Consider the following 22,837-nt stretch of genomic DNA (forward strand, 5'->3'; position numbering starts at 1 on the left):
ATGACCCTATGAAAACCCTAAATTCCTCCAACTCCGGATTCTTGCCCATCCCCAACTTCCTTTACGTCACCGTTTTCTGCCATGGCTTCAGGCGACTGGGCCCAAAGCTCTGAAATTCCCGCCTCTCCTCTGCCTCATTTCAGATGCCCTTTAAAACTCGCCGTCTTGACCAAGCTGGTGTTCATCTGCTGTTGCGTTGCAGGCACTATATAAATGCAAGTCGTTGTCCGTGACCAATTAACACAGGTTGTTGCATATGTTTATATTTTATTCATTAACAGAAAGATACAAATTGTTTTTTATTACAATACAAAGCAAACTTTTCTTTTAACATGTGTTGGCCCATGAAGTACACAACCATCCCAGGCAATGCTTACATACCACACTCCAAGACAGATGCAAAAGAAAATTTAAAAAGAGATTTTTTTTTCTTTTTTATTAAAAACTACAATATACCGGGTTACGACTGATTCGTACTCAACGTTGCACCAGACGAAACATCTTTTATCATTTTCGTATTATTTCATCCACATTAACCTCATGCTAAGAAAGAGGGGAAGAGCATTAAATACAACACTCACTTTAAAAAGAATGGTAGCTTCAAAACCCAGTAATGAGTACAATACATATTTAAAAAATAAACTGGAGGAAAACAAAGAAATCTTATATATCTTAAGGCTTTTAAATGTGTATAAAAATAACAGACATTTTATCGTAAAAGTTTCAAATGGAATTAGTATGTGGTAGATGTAGTCATTGACATCGTAAAATTTTAAAACATTTACTCATTATGTACACGGGAGTAAGGAGCAACATTAAAATTCAGTTCCATCTTCATAGCTGCTCAATAGTGTTTAATGCGGTCACGTTCTCAGTGGGGAACCTTGCCCGCCCAAAGGGCACACTGGCGAATCGCGCCGCCCTGGTGCACAATTCGCCTCCGCCAGAGCACAAATAGTAAAGTTCTGTGTGCGCAATTGATGATCCCGCAATATGTACACCTGACAGCAAGGTGCAAGCAGGCGTGCAGGGGGGGGGGGGGGGGGGTCAGGATATTCACCCTTTAAACGATCTGAAAGAAGGCGGCTCAATTTACTGGCTTACGGGTGACTCGTTAAACAGGGAAGCAAAGGATGGCTCCACAGAGAGTAGGGATGCCAGTGCGGACTGGGCACTCACATTTCTGAAGGGGCCTTGCAGAAATGTCCAAAATGTACAAGGCCTGCATTTAAAAAAAACCACAAATTCATGTTTCTTCTCAATCCTCCACCTTAGGATGTGGTGGCATTTGTTCGGGTTTCAGAGCATTTTCATGAGGGGCCACTCGATTAGTCGCTGGTAGGATCCAACACTGAGTGGTAAAGGAGGTCGTCACTCTCAGGCAGCTGCTTTGAAGTTGTTTGGCTCAACCCAACACAATTCCTACGCACTTTGATGCCTAGTACAGAAGCACCTTCACGACTGGTTAAAAATTACAAAATTAAAAAAAAAAAATTTGACATGAAAAGCCCACTTGGGTGACACAAGTCAAATTGAGGAAAAGCGATTTCATTATTCCAAACTGGAGAGTAATTCAGACACAAAGTCGCCCACCTCCATGGTCACCATGAAGCCTCTCGTCTAAATGCCTTGTATCAGCCCATCTGGCAGCTACTTACACTTCACTTTGGATCGTTTTTATGTTCAATGAAAATTAATAGATTTTAAATTACTTATTGGCTAAATAAAATTTAACTGGCCTATGGATGACGCAGGACTCGATAGTCCCTGACCTATCAATGTTGTGGAACTGATAGCAATAACTTGCACCTGCCAGTCATTGGCCACTGTCCATGGGCTCCATTCTTCGAAAAGGTAGTGATAACTGGACTGAGAGTTATACTTGAGCGGGATATTAAGATTTTGCTTTTTGCTCAACAAATTCAGATTTGCTAACTGCTGCAGTTAAATCTTTGGTTAAACAGCAACTATTTCACGATTTCAGTGTTATCAGTACTTTGGTGACACTCTGATCCTACAGTTGGCTTTTATGGGTCAGGTTTTAGAAGGTTGAAGGGAGTGGATTGGGATACTCAGTCGGGTTTGGAGCCTGGGTAGTTAGTGTTATTGTTTCATGTGGTTATATCATATTACAAACGGGTTTACAATGTTGTTGCAGCTCGTGCATAGAGTGAAACTTCCTGCCGGGTATAAACACGGCCGGAATTCTCCGACCGTTGGGATTCCCCTGTTCCCGCCAGCAGCGCACCCCCCGAAATCCCGTTAGCAAGTGACAGGAGCAGAGAATCCCGCTGCCCTCGAACGGCGCACCGTGGAGAAACACGCGTCTGGGGTAACGGAGACTCCAGCCCCAATCTCTGCTGTGGGCGCCAGGTAGGGCACTGCCCCAGGGAGGAGAAATACTGACTGATTTCGGAACACAATTAATTCTCAATGGAACGCAGGTACAAAATGTTGGAAATTCTGGTCAGCAAACGTTCACATGGGTCGTCCACTGGTTGCACTTACTACTGGCTGCTTTGGTGCAGGTGTCAACATCTGCATTTTAAAAAATCCACGCCAACGACCGTGAGTCCCAGTGGGAGAAGCATTGAGAGGCAAATTCTGACAATCAGAATTTCTAATCCTTGAAGATTGGCTTTTAAAATAGAACCTTGTTAGACCTTAAGAGGTGCGTTGCGAGGTTTTGACAAACTGGGAAGCATCGGAACGTCAACCCTCTCGCCCTGCTCATGTTCTGCACTCTGCTCTCTTCCATTCTGCATCTCGCGGAGTTTTAATGGGTCACCTTCATCAGCCAGTAAATGCCATGCCTTCCTATGACTTGTCTTTGGTGCTGAGGCATTGGTGGGTCAACTCTCCAATTGCAACCCCCCACCCACCCCAAGCCAGGCCCACAGCTCATCCATTGAGAGCAGCTCTCGGGAAATCAGGTTTGGGCCGCACACGTGACTCGCCCCGTTACAATGTCCGTTGTGGGCTGGAAGCGTGGGTTCCAAATATCCGTTGGGCGGGTTCTGAGCCAGAAGCAGCAAAACCAACAATCTACTCTAAACAGTGCACTAGACTGGATTCACCACAGGAGGCATCAGGTTGTCTGAGAAATCTCTCCTATGGCAGCTGACCAGTTTTAAAACTATCATAAAAAGATAAAACAAAATATATTTCCAGCTATTTTTGCAAAAATGCTCAAATGCTAGGACAGTACCGTTATTAAAAATAGAAAGTTGACTTCCGTCACTCAATTGTCATCAATAATTAATTACTTGCAAAGTACAAACCTGAATCGGCAGTGTAAGGCTGATCATGAACCAGCCTGTTGTATCTACTGTGGCAGAAAGATTGTCCATCTCCCTGACACCCCCACACAAATCTTCTCCTGGGGGCGCCACCTCATACCAGGGTCCACCAATGTGAATGTTGTTTATTGGGAAGTGGTTGCTTACAAGTGAAGAATTGCTGATAACGCTGAAGCTCCCGAAGTCACAGACAACATTGCCAATCTAATGGCATTTCTTAGAGAGTGAAATTACAGTATTAATCCATGGAACAAAATAAGAATTCAGTAATAGCTATCAGACTGGTGTTTCCAATTCCCTTACTGGCCTTGTACCTTGTGATACCAATGCTTCCACGCGTACTTGTTTCTGGGTCTTTATATTTGATTCAAACCCCAGCTTCGAAATACTTTACTAACACATGTACAGGGTGCAATCCAAGCTTGATCTCTCCTTAGGAGAAAGCATTCGGAAATCATACATCGGCTGCAACCAAAAACGCAAACTGATCTTTATTTTGCTTTGCAAACTGCAGCTAATTTGACAGTCTATATGGTACCTAGTTTTGTGAATGAGAGCTACTCTGGCACACGGGATCTTGTTAATTGTTAAGGATGCAGATCTGCACCTCCGCTTTTCAAAGAGTTCCAGCATGGACGCCAAAGCCATCTTGTGCGGCTCTCGCATGTTAACTTTTCATGTGTAAGTCAGTCATTTGACCATGAGACGTATTGCAACTGTGCCTGGTCATCTTAACCCGTGCATTTTCCAGGAAAGACGTGGGAATACAGAAAGGAGCAGGGAGCAGTTGTCCCCCCCCCCCCTCTTCACTAGCTTTTGGGTACTGAGGCTCACTGCGGTATCCCCCATAACATTCTATCCTTAGAGTGTGGTGTTTCAGGTCTTGCGGTTGCGACTAATCCTTCCCTCCTGACAGCGGGCACAGTGTGCCTGCTATGTGTCACCGAGGGACAGGGCACGGGCTTGCGCCCATGACATTTTGGTGACTAAAGTTGTGAGAATAAGGATTTGAATGTGCGGAATAATATGAAAGGGGCTTTTGGGGTGTGTTTTCTCAAGCTGGTAACCTGTTACGATTAAATAAATTGCCGCTCAATCGACTAACCTAACCCCTAAGCACTGCCTTGCGTGGAACTGGAAAGTTTCTGCATGCCAGTTGAGGTTATAATACTCAGCTGTAACGCCTTTCACAGTCAAATAGTCATTGGCTGCAATCCTGCGAAATGAGATTGCGGCCCGTTGTGGCCAGCCTGAAAGAGCAGCCTAAAGAGGGTGAAAATTATGCTCAGAAAAATCTCTGAAAAATTACACCGTTAGAATACAGGCTTAATGAACCCATCCACAGGTTTGTACAGGGATTATCAGGAGGCGAAATCAGCTGTCTGTTTACTCAGTCAATGTTGCTTAGTGGTGTTGCTCCGAACATTCAATTACAGGGCACAAATCTACAATCTGAAAGAGTACCTGGCGTGGTTTCTGATTTGCAATAGGACAGGTGTCGTAGCAATGGCACAATCCTAACATTGACATCCTCTTGTGACATGAACAGATATATTGAATTTGGCATGGCCTGCGTATTTCATGGGAGGGAGTGTACTGGCTGTAAATAGTGTTGCCACGTCGGCCTGGAGAAGTACTGTACAGAGTGTTCAATCCAGTCCCATTGCAAACAGGTGGCTGGCCTCCCAAGGAGGCATCACGAAACAGGTTGTCTACATTGAAAAGGGATCCACTACCAACGGTGCAACACTCCTGTCTTATCACCAGGCGATGCTAGCAATATATGCTGTATCCAATCATATTTACAAGATTTGTGAAAGCCACAACATGCTTACTGCGCCAATATTAATTTCTGCTTGGATTCCAATTTTGGATTATTCTAAACATTAGGCTTGGAGTCCGAAGGTTTAAATTTCAGTTAAGGTTTATAAAGGGTTTCAGTGATGCCGCCTTTTAACAAAAGGCAGCAACCGAGTTGCGAAAACTCATCCTATTGTTTACCCATTACCTACAACAGCAAATTAACTGGATGAATGTGCACTTTTTAACAGTCCACCATGAACTGGTGTCGCCAATCAGTCATTTGAATCAAAGGTTCATCACTGGCTGAGTTTCCAATTCCAGGGCGCCCAACACGGAAGGAGGGAGCTCTCTGACGCCCACCACTGTTTTGATGGACAAGTTTACAGAGGGCTGGAAAACATAGGAGAATTATTTGCTTGCCCTGCGCCCCAGAGAAAGGGTGGAAGAAATAAAGATGCGAAAGGTATAAAATGTGATCGGAATTTGAGAATACTAGCTGTGGCCTCGAAACTATTAAGAGAGCATTTCCCCATCCGACATACTGTGCCTGTTTAGGTGGCAGCCAGCTGATTGCCACCATCGTATCTGACGCAAATGGAACCGGATCCCCAGATAAATCCACGCTAATCCAGTGTGCTGTTTTCAGGCGTGTGTCAAAGGTCACATGACAGCCACTATGCCCTTGCCTTTGTTATCTGCATCTCACCAATCAAAGCACATAAAATCCCTACAGTGCACCATATCTAAGCCCACTCCTCCACCCTATCCCCGCACATCTTTGTACACTAAGGGGCAATTTTGCATGGCCAATCCACCTAACCAGCACATCTTTGGACTGTGGGGCGAAACCGGAAAACTCGGAGGGAACCCATGCAGACAGGGGGAGAAAACGCAAACTCCACACAGACACCCGAGGTCGGAATTGAATCCTGGTCCCTGGCGGTATGAGTTAGCAGTGCTAACCACTGTGCCACCATGCCACCCACATTAGCTTCCCCTGAATTTTCTTGGCCCCTCGCCTGAGGGCACTGAACGGAGCAAGCAGAGACTGCTAGATCTCGCCAAGTGACCATCCTTCACATGCTGACCATCCAAACTGTGAAAGCCGTCAGGCTGTATAACCGTGGTAAGCATCATGGGTCAGCCTGAGCACTCTGCCCTGGTGTGTTGCGGGTGCTACTGAGACAGGGGGACTTTAATCAGCCTGGGTTTCTGATCACTTGGCACAAGGTGCAAACGTAAAGACCATGGGCAAGGACAGGAATTAAACATTCGAGTATCTCAGCACCACTTCTCCAAAATCCACAACTGAGCTATGAGAACAGACCTCACCCTCTCTAGAGGGCTTCAGATTAAAAATTTTCAAGTTCCAGAATGCACAGTGCAGGAATGGAAAAGCAAATGGTTAGTGGTCCAGCCGTGTAGGCTAATACTCTGTGGGTCATGGGTTCAAATCCCGCCATTGCAAGGAGAAATTTAAAATTCAGTAAATGTTTTTTAGATCATTGTGATATGGAAAGCTGGTGTCAGCAATGGTGGCCATCGACTTGTAAAAAACCAGCTGGTTCACTGATGTAAGGAAATCTGCCAGCCTTCCCCAGTCTGGCCTACATGTGACTCCCGGCTCACAGCAATGTGGTTGACTCTTAACCACCCTCTGAAATGGCAGAGAAGGCCGCTCAGTTCAAGGGCAATGAGGGACGGGCAACAAATTCTGCCCTTGCCAGCGACGCCCACATCCCATGAAAGACATTTTTGAAAAACAATGAACAGAATCCTCCCAGGCCCAGGGAGGCAGGTTTGAAGGCGGGCCTGGAGCAGACTCAGGAAGTCACGTGTCCGGTCCAATGTGTTCCAGCCTCTGACTGGTCTTGCCGAAGGTGGGGTCGAAATGACAGCAGCAACACAATCGGCAGTGATGGGAAGATAGTTGAGGCATCAGTTGAATAGTTAGTGACTGATGAGTCTGACATTCTGCTGTGTGCACATGAGACTCGCACTTTGTTTGCAACCCATCCACTCACAGAGGTGGAGAGCAGAGCGGCGAAAATCAGGGCACCATGAGATCAGCAGGAAATCTTCATCTTGAGGGACGAACTGGAAATGAAAATGAAATGAAAATCGCTTATTGTCACAAGTAGGCTTCAAATGAAGTTACTGTGAGAAGCCCCTAGTCGCCACATTCTGGCGCCTGTTCGGGGAGGCTGTTACGGGAATTGAACCGTGCTGCTGGCCTGCCATGGTCTGCTTTCAAAGCCAGCGATTTAGCCCTGTGCTAATCCTTTCACCCGCAAAGGTTTTCAAGAAGATTGGCCTCACCTACAGATAGACCCAGTGGAAAGTGCTGGGTGGGAGGGTTAGGCTGCCAGTCACATAATGAGGGTCGTGCCACCATGGCCTGCTGCCCTCTCCTGCACTGTGTAGATCAGCAGTCCAACAGCCTTTCTAGTCAGTCTGGTGTCCACTCTTCACTGTGGGGCTGGTGTCCACACTTCACTGTGAGGCTGCTGTCCACTCTTCACGTTGAGGCTGGTGTCCACTCTTCACAGTGAGGCTGGTGTCCACACTTCACTGTGGGGCTGGTGTCCACTCTTCACTGTGGGGCTGGTGTCCACACTTCACTGTGGGGCTGGTGTCCACTCTTCACAGTGAGGCTGGTGTCCACACTTCACTGTGGGGCTGGTGTCCACTCTTCACTGTGGGGCTGGTGTCCACACTTCACTGTGAGGCTGCTGTCCACTCTTCACGTTGAGGCTGGTGTCCACTCTTCACAGTGAGGCTGGTGTCCACTCTTCACAGTGAGGCTGGTGTCCACTCTTCGCTGTGAGGCTTCTGTCCACTCTTCACAGTGAGGCTGGTGTCCACTCTTCACTGTGAGGCTGGTGTCCACTCTTCACAGTGAGGCTGGTGTCCACTCTTCACTGTGAGGCTGGTGTCCACACTTCACTGTGAGGCTGCTGTCCACTCTTCACGTTGAGGCTGGTGTCCATCCTTCACAGTGAGGCTGGTGTCCACACTTCACTGTGGGGCTGGTGTCCACTCTTCACTGTGGGGCTGGTGTCCACACTTCACTGTGAGGCTGCTGTCCACTCTTCACGTTGAGGCTGGTGTCCACTCTTCACAGTGAGGCTGGTGTCCACTCTTCACAGTGAGGCTGGTGTCCACTCTTCGCTGTGAGGCTTCTGTCCACTCTTCACAGTGAGGCTGGTGTCCACTCTTCACTGTGAGGCTGGTGTCCACTCTTCACTGTGAGGCTGGTGTCCACTGTTCACTGTGAGGCTGGTGTCCACTCTTCGCTGTGAGGCTGCTGTCCACTCTTCACTGTGAGGCTGGTGTCCACTCCTCACAGTGAGGCTGGTGTCCACTCTTCACAGTGAGGCTGGTGTCCACTCTTCGCTGTGAGGCTTCTGTCCACTCTTCACAGTGAGGCTGGTGTCCACTCTTCACTGTGAGGCTGGTGTCCACTCTTCACTGTGAGGCTGGTGTCCACTCTTCACTGTGAGGCTGGTGTCCACTCTTCACTGTGAGGCTGGTGTCCACACTTCATAGTGAGGCTGGTGTCCACTCTTCACTGTGAGGCTGGTGTCCACACTTCACTGTGAGGCTGGTGTCCACACTTCACTGTGAGGCTGGTGTCCACTCTTCACTGTGAGGCTGGTGTCCACTCTTCACTGTGAGGCTGGTGTCCACACTTCATAGTGAGGCTGGTGTCCACTCTTCACTGTGGGGCTGGTGTCCGCACTTCACTGTGAGGCTGGTGTCCACACTTCACTGTGAGGCTGGTGTCCGCACTTCACTGTGAGGCTGGTGTCCGCACTTCACAGTGAGGCTGGTGTCCACACTTCACAGTGAGGCTGGTGTCCACTCTTCACTGTGAGGCTGGTGTCCACACTTCACTGTGAGGCTGGTGTCCACTCTTCACTGTGAGGCTGGTGTCCACTCTTCACTGTGAGGCTGGTGTCCACTCTTCACTGTGAGGCTGGTGTCCACTCTTCACTGTGAGGCTGGTGTCCACTCTTCACTGTGAGGCGGGTGTCCACACTTCATAGTGAGGCTGGTGTCCACTCTTCACTGTGAGGCTGGTGTCCACACTTCACTGTGAGGCTGGTGTCCACACTTCACTGTGAGGCTGGTGTCCACTCTTCACTGTGAGGCTGGTGTCCACTCTTCACTGTGAGGCTGGTGTCCACACTTCATAGTGAGGCTGGTGTCCACTCTTCACTGTGGGGCTGGTGTCCGCACTTCACTGTGAGGCTGGTGTCCACACTTCACTGTGAGGCTGGTGTCCGCACTTCACAGTGAGGCTGGTGTCCACACTTCACAGTGAGGCTGGTGTCCACTCTTCACTGTGAGGCTGGTGTCCACACTTCACTGTGAGGCTGGTGTCCACTCTTCACTGTGAGGCTGGTGTCCACTCTTCACTGTGAGGCTGGAGTCTACTCTTCAGTGTGAGGCTGGTGTCCACTCTTCAGTGTGAGGCTGGTATCCACACTTCACTGTGAGGCTGGTGTCCACTCTTCACAGTGAGGCTGGTGTCCACTCCTCACAGTGAGGCTGGTGTCCACTCTTCACTGTGAGGCTGATGTCCACACTTCACAGTGAGGCTGGTGTCCACTCCTCACAGTGAGGCTGGTGTCCACTCTTCAGTGTGAGGCTGGTGTCCACACTTCACTGTGAGGCTGGTGTCCACTCTTCAGCGTGAGGCTGGTGTCCACACTTCACAGTGAGGCTGATGTCCACACTTCACAGTGAGGCTGGTGTCCACTCTTCACTGTGAGGCTGGAGTCTACTCTTCAGTGTGAGGCTGGTATCCACACTTCACAGTGAGGCTGATGTCCACACTTCACAGTGAGGCTGGTGTCCACTCTTCACTGTGAGGCTGGAGTCTACTCTTCACTGTGAGGCTGGTGTCCACTCTTCACTGTGAGGCTGGTGTCCACTCTTCACTATGAGGCTGGTGTCCACTCTTCACTGTGAGGCTGGTGTCTGCACTTCACTGTGAGGCTGCTGTCCACTCTTCACAGTGAGGCTGGTGTCTGCACTTCACAGTGAGGCTGGTGTCCACACTTCACAGTGAGGCTGGTGTCCACACTTCACTGTGAGGCTGGTGTCCACTCTTCACAGTGAGGCTGGTGTCCACACTTCACAGTGAGGCTGCTGTCCACACTTCACAGTGAGGCTGGTGTCCACACTTCACTGTGAGGCTGGTGTCCACACTTCACTGTGAGGCTGCTGTCCACTCTTCATAGTGAGGCTGGTGTCCGCACTTCACAGTGAGGCTGGTGTCCGCACTTCACAGTGAGGCTGGTGTCTGCACTTCACTGTGAGGCTGGTGTCCACTCTTCACTGTGAGGCTGGTGTCCACTCTTCACAGTGAGGCTGGTGTCCACTCTTCACAGTGAGGCTGGTGTCCACTCTTCACTGTGAGGCTGCTGTCCACTCTTCACAGTGAGGCTGGTGTCCACACTTCACTGTGAGGCTGGTGTCCGCACTTCACTGTGAGGCTGGTGTCCACACTTCACTGTGAGGCTGGTGTCCACTCTTCACTGTGAGGCTGGTGCCCACACTTCACTGTGAGGCTGGTGTCCACTCTTCACTGTGAGGCTGCTGTCCACTCTTCACAGTGAGGCTGGTGTCCACTCTTCACAGTGAGGCTGGTGTCCACTCTTCACTGTGAGGCTGGTGTCCACTCTTCACTGTGAGGCTGGTGTCCACTCTTCACTGTGAGGCTGGTGTCCACTCTTCACTGTGAGGCTGGTGTCCACTCTTCAGTGTGAGGCTGGTGTCCACTCTTCACTGTGAGGCTGGTGTCCACTCTTCACTATGAGGCTGGTGTCCACTCTTCACTGTGAGGCTGGTGTCCACTCTTCACTGTGAGGCTGGTGTCCACTCTTCACTGTGAGGCTGGTGTCCACTCTTCACTGTGAGGCTGGTGTCCACTCTTCACTGTGAGGCTGGTGTCCACTCTTCAGTGTGAGGCTGGTGTCCACTCTTCACTGTGAGGCTGGTGCCCACACTTCACTGTGAGGCTGGTGTCCACTCTTCACTGTGAGGCTGCTGTCCACTCTTCACAGTGAGGCTGGTGTCCACTCTTCACAGTGAGGCTGGTGTCCACTCTTCACTGTGAGGCTGGTGTCCACTCTTCACTGTGAGGCTGGTGTCCACTCTTCAGTGTGAGGCTGGTGTCCACTCTTCACTGTGAGGCTGGTGTCCACTCTTCACTGTGAGGCTGGTGTCCACTCTTCACAGTGAGGCTGGTGTCCACTCTTCACTGTGAGGCTGGTGTCCACTCTTCACTGTGAGGCTGGTGTCCACACTTCACTGTGAGGCTGGTGTCCACTCTTCACAGTGAGGCTGGTGTCCACTCTTCACTGTGAGGCTGGTGTCCACTCTTCACTATGAGGCTGGTGTCCACTCTTCACTGTGAGGCTGGTGTCCACTCTTCACTGTGAGGCTGGTGTCCACTCTTCACTGTGAGGCTGGTGTCCACTCTTCACTGTGAGGCTGGTGTCCACACTTCACTGTGAGGCTGGCGTCCACACTTCACTGTGAGGCTGGTGTCCACACTTCACTGTGAGGCTGGTGTCCACTCTTCACAGTGAGGCTGGTGTCCACTCTTCACTGTGAGGCTGGTGTCCACTCTTCACTATGAGGCTGGTGTCCACTCTTCACTGTGAGGCTGGTGTCCACTCTTCACTGTGAGGCTGGTGTCCACTCTTCACTGTGAGGCTGGTGTCCACTCTTCACTGTGAGGCTGGTGTCCACACTTCACTGTGAGGCTGGTGTCCACTCTTCACAGTGAGGCTGGTGTCCACTCTTCACTGTGAGGCTGGTGTCCACTCTTCACTGTGAGGCTGGTGTCCGCACTTCACTGTGAGGCTGGTGTCCACTCTTCACTGTGAGGCTGGTGTCCGCACTTCACTGTGAGGCTGGTGTCCACTCTTCACTGTGAGGCTGGTGTCCACTCTTCACTGTGAGGCTGGTGTCCACTCTTCACTGTGAGGCTGGTGTCCACTCTTCACTGTGAGGCTGGTGTCCGCACTTCACTGTGAGGCTGGTGTCCACTCTTCACTGTGAGGCTGGTGTCCACACTTCACTGTGAGGCTGGTGTCTGCACTTCACAGTGAGGCAGGTGTCCACTCTTCACAGTGAGGCTGGTGTCCACTCTTCACTATGAGGCTGGTGTCCACTCCTCACAGTGAGGCTGGTGTCCACTCTTCACTGTGAGGCTGGTGTCCACTCTTCACTGTGAGGCTGGTGTCCGCACTTCACTGTGAGGCTGGTGTCCACTCTTCACTGTGAGGCTGGTGTCCGCACTTCACAGTGAGGCTGGTGTCCACTCTTCACTGTGAGGCTGGTGTCCACTCTTCACTGTGAGGCTGGTGTCCGCACTTCACTGTGAGGCTGGTGTCCACTCTTCACTGTGAGGCTGGTGTCCGCACTTCACTATGAGGCTGGTGTCCACACTTCACTGTGAGGCTGGTGTCCACTCTTCACTGTGAGGCTGGTGTCCACTCTTCACTGTGAGGCTGGTGTCCGCACTTCACTGTGAGGCTGGTGTCCACTCTTCACTGTGAGGCTGGTGTCCGCACTTCACAGTGAGGCTGGTGTCCACTCTTCACTGTGAGGCTGGTGTCCACTCTTCACTGTGAGGCTGGTGTCCACTCTTCACTGTGAGGCTGGTGTCCACACTTCACAGTGAGGCTGGTGTCCGCACTTCACTGTGAGGCTGGTGTCCACTCTTCACTGTGAGGCTGGTGTCCACACTTCACTGTGAGGCTGGTGTCCACTCTTCACTGTGAGGCTGGTGTCCACTCTTCACTGTGAGGCTGGTGTCCACTCTTCACTGTGAGGCTGGTGTCCACTCTTCACTGTGAGGCTGGTGTCCGCACTTCACTGTGAGTCTGGTGTCCACTCTTCACTGTGAGGCTGGTGTCCGCACTTCACAGTGAGGCTGGTGTCCACTCTTCACTGTGAGGCTGGTGTCCACTCTTTACTGTGAGACTGGCGTCCACTCTTCACTGTGAGGCTGGTGTCCACTCTTCTCTGTGAGGCAGGTGTCTGCACTTCACAGTGAGGCAGGTATCCGCACTTCACTGTGAGGCTGGTATCCGAACTTCACTGTGAGGCTGGTGTCCACACTTCACAGTGAGGCTGCTGTCCACTCTTCACTGTGAGGCTGGTGTCCACACTTCACAGTGAGGCTGCTGTCCACTCTTCACTGTGAGGCTGCCGTCCGCACTTCACTGTGAGGCTGGTGTCCACACTTCACAGTGAGGCTGCTGTCCACTCTTCACTGTGAGGCTGGTGTCCACTCTTCACTGTGAGGCTGCTGTCCACTCTTCACTGTGAGGCTGGTGTCTGCACTTCACTGTGAGGCTGGTGTCCACTCTTCACTGTGAGGCTGGTGTCCACTCTTCACTGTGAGGCTGCTGTCCACTCTTCACTGTGAGGCTGGTGTCTGCACTTCACTGTGAGGCTGGTGTCCACTCTTCACTATGAGGCTGGTGTCCGCACTTCACTGTGAAGCTGGTGTCCGCTCTTCACTGTGAGGCTGGTGTCCGCACTTCCCTGTGAGGCAGGTGTCCACTCTTCACTGTGAGGCTGCTGTCCACTCTTCACTGTGAGGCTGCTGTCCACTCCACCTTGGCCAATCCAATTGGGCCTCCTGTTACCGCAGCCCACCGTCCTGCCTAATTGGTTGGAAAACAAGGTGGCAGCCAGTTACCTCGGCTACCTCCAGAAAGATTACACAGGCAGGACACCGGACACCTGAGGGGAGTCAGGTCCTTGGAAATCGCCCTGATGCCTGAGATTCCTCCAAGTCTGGAAGATTCCGCTTAAAGAGCTTTGTTGTCTTAGCAACATGTGAACAGGAGTACATCATTCAGCCCTTTGAACCACTATCACCATTCAATTAGATCATGGCCGATCTGCACCTGGTCTCCATTCACCTCCTTTGGTTCCATAACCTTTATTCTATAAACCTCATTTCTGATTTTTATTTTCTCTTTCTACACCATCTGGCTTAAACCCTTTTGACAACAATCCAGTTTCCTGCACCTGATCTGGAGGAAATGTTTTTAAAAGGTGGACAAACTCAGTCAGTGTACAGGACAATTAATTATTCAATGATCGCTGGTTTCTCATCTCGTACAGGCAGTTTTCAGCATAAATTGCTGCAACTGGTCTCGGCGACCTCCACCTAAGGAGGGAAGAATAAAGCTATGCAGAGCTCTTGCTGACCATCACTGCCCAAAGACCCCTGCTGGGGGGCATATGGGTGCAGAGGTCAGCCAAGGACACATACATAACGAATGGGCACTTGGGTGAGGTACTGGAATGAGTAAGTTCAGGGGAGGAGGGTGAAACATGCTGGGAAGGGATAAAAGTTACACAAAGTGTAAAGCTGGAGTTGAAAAAACCTTCTCTGAACCAATGTAGATAAAAATATTCCTCCAACATCTTCTCTACAGAGAATTTACAGTTAATCATCGAACACAGTATTATGTCTCCTTAGGTGGTACATACAATCTACGGACGACATGGTAGCACAGTGGTTAGCACTGTTGATTCACAGTGCCAGGGACCCGGGTTCGATTCCCAGCTTGGGTCACTGTCTGTGTGGAGTCTGCACATTCTCCCTGTGTCTACGTGGGTTTCCTCCAGGTGCTCCAGTTTCCTCCCACCAGTCCCGAAAGATGTGCTGTTAGGTGAATTGGACATTCTAAATTCTCCCTCAGTGTACCCGAACAGGCGCCGGATTGTGGCGAGTAGGGAATTTTCACAGTAACTTCATTGCAGTGTTAATGAAAGCCTACTTGTGACACTAATAAAGATTATTATTATGTGAATACAGAACTGGACCCATAGGAGTCATTGTAATATTTCTTACACAGGTCCTAATGGGAATAACTTAAGCACCAATGGTAAAGTCTCCTCCCTAACTGCCAACCCTACTCCCCAATGCCGGCATGCTTCCTTGCCCCTGAAAAGTGGCAATCATTCATTTCTCCCCTCTGCATTTTATAATATCGAATTTGTGAAACCTTTTCCAATTGTCAGCATCAAGCGTCACCAGGCACAGCAGAGGAAGCAGCAGAGTAAAGGTTCCTGTCTCCTTCAACAGCGAGCAATGCCCTCTGGCCACCATGGGCAGGATTTTCCCACCCCCTGGCCACAGTATGGGTAGGCAGCGGAGGCGGCTCACCACTGGCCACTGGTGGAATCAGCCCGTCCCGCCGATGCCAATGCCGTTTCATGTGGTTCACCCGTCCCGCCGGGGAACCTGCTGCGCGGTGGGGGTCGACTTCAGCGGGACTCGAAGGTCCTACAGCTGGGAAGGGCTGGAAAATCCTGCTCATTATGTGTTGGCAACCCCACGGAGGGCATTGTCGGCAACCCCATGGATGCAACTGGAAAATGCACTTACCAAGGTGATAACCTACAGTGGACGGGGAACACTTCTGGCAGCCACATGTTATTAGTGACATCATAGCACCGCATCAAGATAGAGAACAATCAAAAATGATTTCCTTTTAAATGCTATTGTTATTTTGTTAGGGATAGTGACCAATGGAAACTTTCTGACTTGAGTTTACCACGCTGCTAATCGTGACTAGAGGGAGTAATTCCCCAAAGGGCCTCTGGTGAGCAGGCGCTCTGCCCTTTTCCTCCTTCCCTCCGAAGGAGAGAGCCCCAATTTAGCAGCGGATTCGAGGCGGCTTGGTGCTATGGGCAGGCGGAACCCCAGTGCGACTGTGTAAAAGTTGCTCCCCACACAGCACCCTCGCACCCAACCAATGGAGGGGAATTTCCACCCAACAGCCTGGGCTCCATTCAATCCCAGGACCCAGAGCTGAAAGGCCAGCCTTCTGTTCCACCCAGACAGGGGCCCTTAAGTGAAACCAACCAGAAGACAGTTTCCTTTACAAACCCACCCATGCCCCACAAACATTTTTTTCCAAACATTTTAACATATGTACTGTTCCACAAGAACATCAGGTCAGTGACAGTGCAGGCCATGTCTAATCTATATTTGTAGACTCAGAGGGACATTCCCTCGGGCATAAATGAATTATACATACTTATATATATATAATATATATAATATATAAAAAATTAAAGAAAAGATTACTATCATTGATTCTGTTGTATAAATCTCTTTGAAATAACAGTATGAAAAGTGTATGAGACATATGAATCTTAATTTTTTTTTAAAACAGGGGACGTGAATGACCAGGACCAGCAGAGTTGGGTGCATTAAATGTTTACGAGTTGTTCAGTATGCCATAAGATTGCAGTGTCCTGTGCTGCTGTACTATTCATTATAGACCAATTATTGTACATCTGGCCACCTATACGTTGTCAAGTCTCTCTCTGCTGCAGTCCAGAGCCACCAGTACTTGATTCCTCCTTAATCAATTGTCCATCCTCATCATCAAGCACTGCCAGGCCAAGGAGAGCACAACGAGATTGCAGAGTGAAGCTCTCCCATCGACTCTGCCCCAACAATCTGCTTCAGTCCCATCCTGGATGGGCATCTCCAATTGCAGCACTGCGTCATTTCCCTCCCCCTCTCTCTCTCTCTCTCTCTCAGGAGTGTGACCTCCAGTTTACGGCTGAATTATGCCGTCGATGGTCAAATCCATTTCCTCTTGGTGGCCCCTTGCAGCACAGAGGGATTCGGCAAGATCAACCCCATCTGTTTGCCCCGCATTTCAACTCCAGGTTTCAGAGGTAGAAGACGAGTTTTGAAGCTCAGCGTTCAGACAGCTGCTCCATGCAACGTGTGCTTCACTTTCTCTGATCTGCGCTATGATTAGATTCCAATCTTTTAACTCACTCCTGAGTTTCAGGTCTAAATAAGAATCACACATCTGCAACATAAGCTCACTTAAGTCACCTGGAGCTGCTGAATAGATTCCAGTCTTTAACTCACTCCTATGTTTCCATTAGTCTGTATATAAACCACATAAGCTTTTTAAGTTCCGCCCCATAATTCACTCTTGGGTAGCTTGTGTGTATCCATTCTGTATAGAAGCAATTTGAACCCCTAGACTTGACTTGATTCCAGTCGATCATCCCAATCTATATCTTATTAAAGGAGACTGACGTTATGCCAGAGTACTTGACAAACCTCTTTGTTTCCAGGAATGTTTTAGCACCTTTGTCACAAAGACATCGCGGGGATGTATTTCAGCAGGATTTACATTATGTGTTTGCGAAAAGAAAGAGGTTTGCCATTCATTCCTTTATGATTCAACCCACGTTAGATGATGAATTGACTTAACTCCCAGAAGAGAAACACTCACAAATTGGTGGCGCAACGTGGCAGGATGTGTAGATGTCTGTTAGTGAAGCACGGTAAACAGCGGGCATTCGGGCAAGGCCAGATTTGATCACCCCCCCCGGAATGGCACTGATAATGTTTAATAGTGGTGGGAGGCATCTGCGGGAAGTCAGTGCCAGCTTGACAAAGTGCCTCAGAATCAATTTCCTGGTCTGCAACCTTCGAGCCACTGGGACTCCATTAAACGGAGACGAGTCCTTTCTCTTTGCAGATTACGTTTGCCCTGGGGCGCCTCTACGCTGCAATTAAAGGCACTCAAACTCGATTCCTGCTATTCACGGTAACCTGCCTCAAGTGCACAGAGGCAGTGCAGATGACATTAAAGCAGTCTATATTATCACAAGCATGTTCTGTGAGGGTGGATGGGTATTCTGTATTGAACTGGTTAGGATGCATATTAAAAATGAGTTGTGTCTGGGCCTGGATGCCGAGCCTGTGAAAGGTAGGGCAAAGACGTCAATTAAACACATGAGAATTGACCATACATTTAGTATAATAATTCATATTAGCTAATAACCGATAATTGAAAACTAGAATTGTCGCACTATCACAGAACAACAAAATGCGATACTGTTTAATAATTCTATATCTAGTTGCTTCTCTTATCTTTTTTCCTCCTTAGTCTTCCTGTGTAATAGTAAGACATATTAAACATTAATAAAAGTGGTGCTCTCAGACACAGCTTATTAAGTCTCAGACAGTACAGATCCAATGCCCTTACTGAGGAAGTTACCAGTCTGTAGGTTACGCTGTTGCTTCCAGTGCCGTTGCCCAGCAACGGAAGGCGTTCCTCCGAGGGATATAGGCACTCACCTCCTTGGCAACGGCCGACACTCGGCTCAAATTGCGTCGTCGTAGTCTTTGGGAGTCTCAGCACTCCTAAGAACTCGGTGCTAATGTTACTGCTGTGGTTGGGCCTCTTGTCAGAGGCTGAATAAATAGCGGGAGGAGACAAATGGGAACGGAAAACTCCTCATCCATCCGCAGAAAGCGCCTGACCTTTGCCCCGGAGCATCCACTTCCTGGAGTTCTGACACAAGGGGCCGATTAAAGAAGGGAAATCCGAACAGGGCAACTTGGGGACTCCGTCCTCTGAGGGGAGTGGGTGTCCAATGCATGTTCCACTGCCGTATGCTTTGCCATATGCTTAATGAGGTATGTCTCCTGTAAATTGTACAAAAGCAATCAATTTCAGCATTGGGTTCTTCATGCAATAGATTCATAGAACACAGTTGTGAGGTTCAATTACAACCAATTTCCAAGGAATGCATGCCAATTATGCAGGTGCTACCGACTTAAATCCATTCCCCGCTTCTCCTGTGACAGCTGTACATACCATATGTAAGTTACACTGCAGCAAGTCGTTGAGATGGCTTTAACAGCACTTCTGGAGCTGGTTTAGCACACTGGGCTAAATAGCTGGCTTTGAAAGCAGACCAAGGCAGGCCAGCAGCACGGTTCAATTCCCGTACCAGCCTCCTCGAACAGGCGCCGGAATGTGGTGACTAGGGGCTTTTCATAGTAACTTCATTTGAAGCCTACTTGTGACAATAAGCGATTTTCATTTCATTTCATTTCACCTTCCTAACTTCATCCCTTAGCACCTCGAAGGACAAGGGCAGAAGACGCATGGGTACACTATCACTTGCAAGTCCCCCTCCAAGCCACTCACAATCCTGATTTGGAATTACATCGCTATTCCTTCGCTGTCACTGGATCACCATCCTGGAACTCCTGCCCCTAACAGCACTGTGGGTGCACCGACAGCTCAGGGACTGCAGAGGTTCATGAATGTGGCTCACCGCCAACTTCTCAAGGGCAATTAGGGAGGGGCAAGAAATTATGACCACGTGCGATGCGCACATTACATGAAATAACTTTTTTTAAAGCCACACGAAGGAGCAAATAGATGTGAAATGTGCCCTGCAATGTCCCACATGTTGAAATTCTCAATCTCGGTTACGGCAAACATGAGCCCAGAGAATCTCTCATAATGAGGGCAAATCTGGAGATGGGCTCTCCCTGCCTCATCTCCCCATCAACATCATATTGAGGTCAAGCAATAAAAGCAAGAGAGCGTCAGCAAAGAACAGGACTGAGTATAATGCACCCTCATGACCACACAGGAATAGGAATGAACATTAGAAGATGCCAGATTGGGCACTGCCCTGTGCTGGATCAGTGATATGTGGTATGGGACGACATTGCAATACAGCAATGGGGCTACAGAGGAGAAAATGCGCAACTACTGCTCCCCCTCCAGATTCACATCAAGTGACTCCTCCCATCAAATGTATGAGAGTGGACTTTAGGTAAAAAAGGGCATTGAACAAGACTTGAATGTGCACTTCTAAAACACATCCAAATTCCAGCAAAAGAAAATGCCCAAAAGCCCTCAACCACTTAATAACTGATATCAAACACTAATCAATATCCCATATCCAACATTCATCAATATCCTATATCCCAGAGCTAATAAATATAACATATCCAGAACCAATCGATATTCCATTTTCCAGCATGAACAGATATTCCATATCCCAGCACAAATCAATGTCACATATTCCAGCACTAAACAATATTTCAGCATTAATCTGTATCCTTTATCCCAGCACTAATCAATATCTCATATCCCAGCACTAATCAATATCCCATATCCCAGTCGTAATATATATCCCATATCCCAGCACTAATCAATATCCCTTACCCCAGTACAATTCAATATCCCATATCCCAGCACCATTCAATATCCCATATCCCAGTCGTAATATATATTCCATATCCCAGCACTAATCAATATCCCATACTCCAGCACTAATCAATACCCATATCCCAGCACTAATCAATATCTATACCCCCCCAGCACGATTCAATATCCCATATCCCAGCACGAATCAATATCTCATATCCCAGCATTAATCAATATCCCATATACCAGCACTATTCAATATCCCATATCCCAGCACCATTCAATATCCCATATCCCAGCACTAATCATTATCTCATACCCCAGCACTATTCAATATCCCATATCCCAGTACTAATCAATATCTCATATCCCAGCACTTTTCAATATCCAAATCCCAGCACTAATTAATATCTCATATCCCAGCACTAATCAACATCCCATATACCAGCAATAATCAATATCTCATATCCCAGCACTCTTCCAATATCCCATATCCCAGTCGTAATATATATCCCATATCCCAGCACTATTCAATATCCCATATCCCAGTCGTAATATATATCCCACTTCCCAGCACCATTCAATATCTCATATCCCAGTCGTAATATATATCCCATATCCCAGTCATAATATATATCCCATATACCAGCAATAATCAATATCTCATATTCCAGCACTATTCAATATCCCATATCCCAATCATAATATATATCCCATATCCCAGCACTATTCAATATCCCATATCCCAGCACTATTCAATATCCCATATCCCAGCACTATTCAATATCCCATATCCCAGCACCATTCAATATCCCATATCCCAGTCATAATATATATCCCATATCCCAGCACTAATCAATATCTCATATCCCATATCCCAGCAGTAATCAATATCTCATATCCCATACCCCAGCAATAATCAATATCCCAGCACTTGTGACAATAAAGATTATTAAAATTAATCAATATCTTATATCCCAGCAGCAATCGATATCCATTATTCCAGCACTAATCAATATCCCGTAGCCCAGATTGAATCAATATCCCACCTGCCAGCATTAATCAATATCCCATACCCTTAGATTAATCAATACACCACATCCCAGTACTAATCAATATCCTATATACCTGAATTAATCAATATCCTATATCCCAGCAATAATTGATTTCCTACATTTCAGCATTAATCAATATCCCATATACCAGCACTGAGCAAAATCTCATACCCCAGATGTAGATGCAGTATTCCAAGGTGGGGGGTGGGGGGGGGGGGGGGGAGCCGGATTGTTGTTTTATGGTTGGGGTGTGTGAAGATTGGGATGGGGGTGGAAATGTTTATTATACCTTGTTTATGTCATTATTATTATTATAAAAACTTGCAAATACCTTAATAAAAATATATATTTTTAAAATAATAATAATAATCGCTTATTGTCACAAGTAGGCTTCAATGAAGTTACTGTGAAAGTACCCAAGTCGCCATATTCCGGCGCCTGTTCTTGGAGACTGGAATGGGAATTGAACACGCGCTGCTGGTCGAGGTCTGCATTACAAGTCAGCTGTCTTGGCCCACTGTGTTAAACCAGCCTCTCATATTCCAGAATTAATCAATATCCCATACCGCAGAATTAATCAATATCCCATATCCCAGCACTAATCAATATCTCATAACCATATTCCATATACGGGATTCAATCAATATCCATATCCTAGCACTGATCAATATCCCATGCACCAGAATAAATAAATATCCTGTATCCCAGAACTAATCAGTATCCCACATCCCAGCACTAATCAATGTCCCATATACCAGCGCTAATCAATATTCCATTTCCCAGAATTAATCAATATCCCACATCCCAGCACTAATCAATATCTCATATATCAGCACTAATCAATATTCCATTTCCCAGAATTAATCAATATCCCACATCCCAGCACTAATCAATGTCCCATATACCAGCGCTAATCAATATTCTATTTCCCAGAATTAATCAATATCCCACATCCCAGCACTAATCAATATCCCATATACCAGCACTAATCAATATTCCATTTCCCAGAATTAATCAATATCCTGTATCCCAACGCCAATCAATATCCCATATACCAGCACTAATCAATATTCCATTTCCCAGAATTAATCAATATCTTGTATCCCAACACCAATCAATATCCCATATACCAGCACCAATCAATATCCCATATACCAGCACCAATCAATATCCCATGCACTAGCTCTAATGAGTGTATTGTATATTGCCCCATTTATCGTTTACTATTTCAACCTGAGTCTGAAATTTGGGAATAAAAATATGAAGAGCAATGTGATATATTTTGAAAAGAGAATTCCTCTATGCCATGTGGTGGCTGAAGGGTGTTCATTGGAACGAAAGTCACTGATACGTACTGAGGTGTAGGCTCGTCCACACATGCTGCAGCAGTAGGCTTTCGTGTGTTTAACCGTATGCGTGGAGAGGTGGATCTGAAGTGAGGCGGAGTCCGAGTACGCTCTGTAGCAATTCGGACATTTGTACGGCTTGTCTTTGTTGTGCTGTCGTTGATGAGACTGCAATTAGAAAATAGAGAAATATAATACAGACCTTACATGACACATCCCGAGGACCTCCAAAAGCTCTTCTGTGCCAATGAGTTAATTTTTGAAGATTTGTTAATGGTGTAAATTTGCCAAGA

At 47.8% G+C, this 22,837-nt stretch overlaps 1 protein-coding gene across 2 annotated transcripts in view; it reads right to left on the reverse strand.

The window, feature by feature from the left end:
- Nucleotides 1–247: 247 nt before the first annotated feature.
- LOC140392789 (zinc finger protein 362-like) overlaps nt 248–22,837 on the reverse strand; it is a 142,801-nt gene continuing 120,211 nt past the window's right edge. For both annotated transcript variants that reach the window (XM_072478427.1, XM_072478426.1), the window contains exons 7-8: nt 22,554–22,712; nt 248–18,618 (exon numbers count right to left, since the gene is read on the reverse strand). In XM_072478427.1, coding sequence (XP_072334528.1) covers nt 18,502–18,618; nt 22,554–22,712 — 276 coding nt within the window. In that variant the 3' untranslated portion in view covers nt 248–18,501. The remainder of the gene's footprint in view (nt 18,619–22,553; nt 22,713–22,837) is intronic.

This window comes from Scyliorhinus torazame, chromosome 16 (genome assembly GCF_047496885.1).
Source record: "Scyliorhinus torazame isolate Kashiwa2021f chromosome 16, sScyTor2.1, whole genome shotgun sequence".
In the NCBI taxonomy this organism is placed as follows: Eukaryota; Metazoa; Chordata; class Chondrichthyes; order Carcharhiniformes; family Scyliorhinidae; genus Scyliorhinus; species Scyliorhinus torazame.